At 33.9% G+C, this 8,900-nt stretch overlaps 1 protein-coding gene across 1 annotated transcript; it reads left to right on the forward strand.

Annotated features, from left to right (window-relative positions):
- The first annotated feature begins 445 nt into the window (after positions 1-445).
- LOC107908682 (auxin-induced protein 15A) lies at positions 446-2,134 on the forward strand. The gene has a single exon (XM_016835920.2). It carries the CDS (start codon positions 1,693-1,695, stop codon positions 1,930-1,932), a length of 240 nt encoding a protein of 79 aa, XP_016691409.1. The 5' UTR covers positions 446-1,692; the 3' UTR covers positions 1,933-2,134.
- Positions 2,135-8,900: the final 6,766 nt, after the last annotated feature.

Here is an 8,900-nt window from a genome sequence, read left to right on the forward strand (position 1 = left end):
AATTGTTGGAGCTAAGTGCAACAAATAGGAAGGTTCAACAAAAAGCTTGCCGAGCAAGAATCGAGACTTGCGGCAGAAACAAAGAAGAAAAATGAAATAAAATTTTAAGCAAAGCTAAAATAGAGAGTATATGGATGAAATCTTGATTGAAATCATTCATTTTTTTAAAATGGCATAAAGCCTATTTATACAAGCTTACAACTTGACAACTTAGTTGGAATACAACTAAGTTTCATCATTACATCCACTTAAAATAAATCACCACCTACTACCACTAACAAACTTAGTTGGAATACAACTAAGTTACATCATTACATCCAAATAATAATAATAATAATAATAAAACATGTGATTGCTACATGCTAACCATTGCTTCAATAGAAAGTAAACTTGCCTAATATGGGCGTCTTTCCCACATCATTCTTTTTACTTGCTTGGTTCTATGAAATATGGTTAATCGACTTTGCTCAAATTCAAGAAAATTTTCTAGTAGTCTAAACTCCAATCATGTATATGGAGACAAGTATACAAATGACTGAATGTAACATCAAATGGCAGATTTTTTATCCAAAAGGTAATATCAAATATGTTCACACTAAGCATATTACTATCCAAAAGGTGACAGCAGCTGCATAAATAACCAAAGGCCATCTTGTTGTTTATGTAGGTGAATCCCAAAAGAGGCTGGTTTATAATTCCTGTTTCATTCTTAAAGCACCCTTCATTTCAAGAACTGATAAAGTAGACTGAAGACGAGTTTGGCTTTGAATCATCCAAGGGGTAGTCTCACGGTCCCATGTGCAGAAGAAGCCTTCATTGAACTTTCTTGTAGTTTGAATAGCTTTCTCACTTTGACCTGACATCTTATCTCCCCAATATAATAATGAATAGTAAAAAGTGTACAGAGAACAGAACAAACATACCACCAGAAATGTGGACTAAAAACAGACTTATTTGTAATGGTATCCATATATATATATAGCAGCACATACCAGAAATTTAGTGAGCTGTCAAGCTGAATATTGTCTTCACCCCTGTGGAACCATATGATTGCAGCACGGCATAGACAACAAACCTGGATAAAATGCAACAAGTTGGGTTCAGATGAGGAGTTGTTGTGGCCTGTAGGGCGCACTTTAGGCGCTCTTCACAATGGATTGTCTTGCAAGTTTTATGTGAAGTCTGTACGAAATAGGAGGTCAAGGTCACCCATGTTACTTGTTCCCTATCATTGCATGACAGATTGTATGTCTCTAAAGGTTGGCTCTAATGTCAATGGTGAAGTAATAAAAATCTTCTACTAGGACGAAGCTTTTATGAATCCAAATCTTCCATATCTGAGTAGGTCCTTAGTCGGTTCATTTTCCCGGCAAGGTAGGGAAACTATTCTTTCAAGTCTTAGCCATGGAATTCTTGATAATGCTTTGGAAGACAACACCATGTGATTCCCCGTATACCCATGTCTTTCTCTTTACTGATCAGACCCCAGCAATTGCACCTTCACCACTCATTCCACATCCCCCACTTAATAATAGATGAACATCATTTCCTCTCTGCCCTACACATCTATATATACAAGTAAGAGTAAGTTCATTGGCAACACCTCCCTTCAACATTCTCAAGCTTGCTTTCCAAGTTATCTGATATCTTCCTTTTCTTCCCTTTTGAAGCATACATCCATCAAAAACAACAATGGCTATCCGCCTGCCTCGTATGGTTAGTTCTAAGAAGGTTCCCAAGGGATACTTTGCAGTTTATGTTGGAGAAAGCCAGAAGAGGTTAGTGATACCGGTTTCATTCTTGAACCATCCTTCATTTCAAGATTTGCTAGGGAAGTCAGAAGAAGAGTTTGGATATAGTCATCCTACCGGTGGTCTCACAATTCCCTGCAACGAAGACACCTTTCTCGAAGTTACCTCTCGCATGTATTGATCGTGAGATGATTAACACAAACCAGTCAATACAATTTTGTAAAGCAAAAATCACTAATACATGTAAACATTTTTTTCTCCATCCTTTTTGTCTTGGGGAGCCGATATATAAGTCACCCCAGGTGGAAAACTAAAGATGGTGATTACTGTAACACTCCTATCTATTCAGTAATGACAGTTCCAAACACATCATTCAGTTGTCATTTTATTTCCTTTCTGAAATTTTTACTTGTTCTACGCTAATTCCGTCTTTAATATAATTTAAATGATCTACCTTATTCGAAATTGCTTCACACTACAAGCCAAGTTAAATGGAGAAGCAGTAGAGTACAACTATTCTACTTTGAAGAAGCATTTTAAAGATGACAGTTAAACTTAAAACACATCATTCAATTGAAAATTTATTTCTTTAGAGAATTTCCTATGGCACCCCTGTTATTGTTAATTTCATCTTTAAACTGTAAGTGATCCATATTTTTTCAAAAATTACTTCATATTACAAGCTAACTGTAAATGACTAGCATTTATCATTTTTCTCTACATATACGAGTAGTAAGGGTGCTTCCCACTGTCCAATATGAATATAATTGTACATATATAATCTAACATAATGTAAATTTCTGTATACTTTTGTCTCCATTGTTCCTGTACAGGAAATTCAAAGTAAAATTCACCACCCACTTTTATTCTCCTTTTTGCAAACAATGACTACTTAATATATAGATGTCAGCAAGTGGAATGTAAGGCCACCATCATCATCACTTCTTCTATTCAAATTCCCTTTTGACCAGTCGTCTTATCTCCCCTTATCCCATTCATTTAGCTAAAGTGTTAAGCTTACTGTTACTAATAAATGGTCAATATATGCAGAGAACTCCACTGTAATGTGGATTAAAAACATATTCATCTGAAAGGCTTAATATTGTCTTTCTCCCCCAAGGTACAGTTTGATTGCAGCACAGCATAGACAACAAGAAGGATAAAATGCAACAAGTTGGGTTCTGACGAGGACTAGTTGCAGCCTGTAAGACACACTTCAGGTCTCCTTCACAAGGGTTTGTCTTACGAGTTACTCATTGAAGTTAACACATGACTGATCAGACAATGTGATTTACCAATGAATTCTTGAAAATTCATTTGCCTATACCGTTTCTTTCATATGAAAATAGACTCGATAATCTTTAATCATATACCTCATTCACTCTAATATCCTCGGTGAATTTTTCAAAATCACATCACTGCTGCTGTCCAAGAAAAAAAAAACTATTCCATTGCAATTTTTTTTTTACTCTTTCATAATTTCTTTGTATTAACTAGCATTTAGGCATACATAACACTAAACATATTCTTAATTAGCCATCTCAATAGCTAATCATTATCAAATAACTTTACTTCCCTATTTCAACCTTTTTCGAAACACAATCCAAACAATTAACCATGTTATTTAATCAAGCATGAAACCACACATATCAAAATAAACAAGCCATTTTTGCATGGCTCATTATATATATATATAAACATCATTCAAAATATATTCCAAAAAGTAGTATAGACTATACATGCCATAAGTTTAAGTTTAACTTTCATAAATACCGATAATGGACGATAGTGTGATTGATTTCGTTAACGATCCCCGATCCCGCAACTAACTTCTAAAATCTATAAAACCGAGGCAAACACATATGCACGGGAAGCTATCAAAGCTTAGTAAGTCACAAGCAAATAAACAATCCAATGTTATTAATAGTTCAATATCACATAACCAAATTATTCAATTCATATTCATATATATATAAGCATAAAAAAAAATTGTGATATCACATACCCTTACCATTTGGCCAAATATAGTTTTAATACACACACACATACTTTCATTTGCATCATCTAATTTGTATCACAAATGAAATAACCAACTTACCTTGATATCATATATTATTTAACTATTACATACTTGTAATATCATGTACTTATATGTCACAATCATCATTCATTGGATCCGCACAATTTGTGCTAAATAATTTGTCGAAGCTATAATGACGTTGGACAATTAGTGCTCTCTCTTATTTAACCAAATTTATCTTGGTATTGCACACTTAGTGCCTGTTAGTCGACATCGTCATTTTTTTTTCGCACACTTAGTGCCCGTTATTCAACATCGTCATTTTAATTTCGTACACTTAGTGCCATTCGTATAGCCATAACTATTCCATACTCGCACACTCAATGCTAAATATCGGTAAATCACATCCACGTCTATTTCTGTTACCCGAACTTAAACACATTCAACTACATATATATATATTTGCATGTTTTCATTTCAGCATATATATAACTAATATTTATTTAGAATTTATATAATCTATTAGCTTATAAACTTACCTTGGACAATGATAAATCGGAACGGAACAATTAATCAACAACTTTTGTTTTCCCCGATCCAAGTCCGATTTCTTTAATTCTTGATCTAAACATGTTCAAATTAAACTCATTCAAACATGATTTCATTCAATTCAGTCAAAAACGCATAAATAAGTAAATTTCACTTTTGCCCCTGACATTTCACATTTTTCACAATTTAGTCCCTATTTCACAAAATACAAAATATTCCAAATTTGACCACACTATAGCTTGGCCGAATATTCCCTAGACTCATATAAGTCCATACATGTCATTTATTTCACATATTTAACACCTATTTTATAACCTTTACAAAATGGTCCTTTTAGGTGTTTTCATGGTAACACCTTTCACAAAAGTTGTTTATTTAACAACTAAGACTCATTTTCTTCCATAAAAATGCAGCAACCTCACATGGCAAAACCCTAGACTTCCAACCATTTTGCAAAATAGTCCCCTCATTAGCTAGCTCAAGCTACAAGGGTTCCAAAAGTACAAAAATTATCAAAGAATGGTCATCAAAACACTTACTTGTAAGGAGAAAAGCTTGCTGAAATTTTTGAGCTCTCAAACCCTTATTTTACTGCTAATTTTCGGTGATGAAGGTGGAGAAGAAAACATGATATCACTCTTTTCTTTATTTTATGATAAAAATCAATTTAGTCACCAAATATTTACCTAACCAATTGACCAAATCTTTTCTTTGCCCCTATGGCCGGCCACCACCCTAAACAAGCCTAATTGCACATTAGGGACCTCTAATTAATATTCTATAGCTTTTAGACACCTTTATCTTGTAAAATAGAACTTTTACACTTTATGCGATTTAGTCCTTTTATCAAATTAAGCACACAAACCGTAAAATTAAATCATGAAATTTTCACACATATTAATTCACAAATTATAATCACAGAAAATAATATTTAAAAATTTTTCTAACTCGAATTTGTGGTTTCGAAACCACTATTCCGATTAGGATCGAAATCTGACTGTTACACACACTCTATTCTGTTGAGGAGTATACACTGTTGTTAGCTGATTGTGAATTCCAGCTTGTTCACACAGTTTCTGAAACCTTTCAAATAGGTACTCAGTGCCATTATCAGTTCTCAAGGCTTTGATCTTGCAACCTGTCTGGTTTTCAACTAAAGCTTTGAATTTGCTGAATGCTTCAAACACTTCAGATTTTTGCTTCAAGAAATAAACCCAACAGAACCTGGTTAATTCATCTATGAACAAAACAAAATACTTACTGTCATTCAATGAAGAAGTCTTCATTGGTCCACAAACATCAGAATGAACCAATTCAAGCTTTTCTCAAGCTCTCCATACACTGTTAGCTGGAAAAGGCAATCTAGCCTGCTTACCAAGTTGGCAGACTTCACAAACAGTGTTTCTTACCTCAACCCTAGACATGTCCTCAACCAAGTTCAGCCTATGCAACAAGTCAAGTGATCTATGGTTAACATGGCCAAGCCTTTTGTGCCATAGGCCAGCATTATCAACAAGATTGGTGTAGGCTTTCTTCTCGAGTTGATTCACATTGAGCATAAAACACTTGTCTGCCATTGCTATTGTGACTAACTCTTGGCCAAATGAATCTTTAACAATGCAGGAGCTATCTTTAAAGACCAAAGAATATCCTTTTTCCACTAACTGACCAACACTAAGCAGATTCTGATCTATGTCAAGCACAAAAAACACATCAGAAATGATTTTGTTACCTGAACAAGTCTTGATCACAACATCTCCTCTGCCTTGAGATTCAATCAGATTCCCATTACCAATTTTTATTTTTGCAGCAAAGCTTTTATCAAGGTCCTTGAATAGCTTCTCATCAGCTGCCATATGGTGTGAGCAACACTATCCACTAGCCAATCACATCTGACTTTGCTTGTGCTAGCAAAGTAGGAGGCTGTGACAAACTATTGGGAGAATTATAACTGAAAAAATTCACCTTAATTTTTCATTCAAAATTTGAATAATATATGAGTTACAAAGTAATGGGCAGTTACCTAATGACTTAACTGCTCCCACTAATACAAGACTAAGATTTGTTTGAATTACACACAAAAGATAGCTGACATATCAGCTATTACATAAACTTAAATCATAAACTAATCCTACTAAATTTGTGAACAAATTACAAATGAACTAGCCAAAGTTACATAGGAACAAAATGATCAAAACATATTGTTGTATTCGGTTCAGCTATATTTTTGCACTTCAAACAGTCTTGCTACTGGTGTTGTGCTGAACTACTGCTGGTCTCCTGTTGCAATGCAGGCCAAAGCTTAACAATCTACCTTGTTCTAAGTTATTCGGACTCTTCATTTTCATTAGAATACATGCATCCAACACATATTCAAACATGAGTACAAAATTGCATGATTCTCTAAATATATGAAAAAACATAGAAAATGTATTCAACATTCAAGCACTATTCCGAGTAACATAGACTATAATAATGAATAGTCTTATATCCCTTTATTGCAATCTTTTAGCCAAAGAGTTAAAGCTTCGTTCTTTTCTCAAGTAGGACTTAGTCTTTATATATAATAATGAATAGTCAAAATATGCAGAAAACACTTAACAAACATGCCATCAAATAAGTGAACTAAAAACAGGTTCATCTGCAAGGTCATCCATATATAGCAACACATACCAGAAATTTAGTGAGCTGTCAAGCTGAATATTGTCTTCACCTCCATAGAACTATTTGATTGCAGCACGGCTAGTCAACAACAAGGATAAAATGCAACTAGTTGGGTTCTGATGAGGACTAGTTGCAACCTGTAGGACACACTTAAAGTGCTCTTCACAAGGGTTTGTCTTAGAAGATCCATACCTTATTAAAATCAACATGCTTGGTGAAGGTCACCCATGTTACATGTTTCCTGTCATTTTCTGATAGATTATATGTCTCTAAACTAGGCACTGACATAAATGGTGAAGTGGTACAATTCTCCTATTGTAAAGAAGAATTTTACTGCCCCAGATCTTTCATTCGACCAGTCCTTGGTCGGTTTCTATTGCCATAAGGGATAGGCAAACTAATTTTTCAAAGCCTCTCCCGTGGAATTCTTGATAATGAGTTACAAGACAGCACCATGTGATCCTCCCCTAATGAAGCCATATCTTTCTTATTAGTTATCAGACCCCAGAAATTTCCCTTTCACCGCTCATTGAACATCCCCACTCAACACAGGAACATGATTTTTCTGTCTACCCCTTTCATCTATATATACAAAGAAGAATATGTTCATTGGAAACACCTATCTTCACATTCTCAAAATACTACAGTTCTCTGAGATCTTCCTCTTCTTCCTTTTTAGAAGCATTCATCTATCAAAAACAACAATGGCTATCCGCCTGCCTCGTATCATTAGCTCTAAGAAAGTTCCCAAGGGCTACTTTGCAGTTTACGTTGGAGAAAACCAGAAGAAGTTCGTGATACCAGTGGTCATTCTTGAACCAGCCTTTATTTCAAGATTTGCTTTGCATGTCAGAACAAGAGTTCGGATATAGTCATCCTACCGGCGGTATCACAATTCCCTGCAACAAAGATATCTTTCTCGTTGTCACCTCTCGATTGAACTGATTTGTGAGAGATTTAACACAAATCAACCCATACATTTTTGTAAAGCAAACATCACTAACATCATGTAAACACTTTCTTTTCCCATCCTTTTTTCCCTTGGGGAGCAGATAATAAGTCTCCCGATGTGGAAAACTAGAGATGGTGGCTTATGTAACAATTGGAAACACATAATTCAATTGAAATTTTATTTCTTTTTAGAATGTCCTATGGTCCCCTTGTTATTGTTGATTTTATATACAATTTAACTGTAAAAAATTCACATTGTTCACAAATTATTTCAACTTCCAAGCTATGTTATATAAACTATTCATTTTTCTTAAAAATAGTTGTTCTAACAAAGGGTATTCATAGTTCGGTTAAAACCGAATTAACTGACCAAATCGACCTAATTCTGTTATTCAGTCAGTAGCCAAATTTCGTTCGGTCGGACGTCAGTTAATGATTTTTTGAAATTTCGATTATCGGTTAATTCGGTTCGAAATCGGGTAATTATCCGAATTAATCAATTAACAGAAATAAAAAATATATATTTTATATAATTGTTAACTTTTTTTTTTGGTTGTTTACTTTCAAGATTTATGTAATGTTTCTAATGTCTTGTTTTCACCTCCATTTAAATTTATTTGAACTATTGCTTCAAAAAAAAATTTGAACTATTAAAAAAAAACATTAGCAATGTATTTTGTTTTTACATATTTTATACTTATTTTAATAAAAATTTCAGTTAATGTATTTGAAGAAATCTACGATTCGGTTAATAGTTAAAAATTTTTACATTTCAAGTAATTTGGTTAATGATAATTTGGTTCAAGTGTTAACGGAACCAACCGCTTGAACACCCCTAAATAAAGATATGGGATATGTGTTGGATCTTTTCCAATTTTGTGATTGGATAGAAAAAAAGGAAAAAGAAATGATAAAGAGAAAAAAGAAAAGAGTTGAATGTTTAAAAAGGATAAAACACATGGTTG

Source organism: Gossypium hirsutum, chromosome D02 (assembly GCF_007990345.1).
Source record: "Gossypium hirsutum isolate 1008001.06 chromosome D02, Gossypium_hirsutum_v2.1, whole genome shotgun sequence".
NCBI lineage: Eukaryota > Viridiplantae > Streptophyta > Magnoliopsida > Malvales > Malvaceae > Gossypium > Gossypium hirsutum.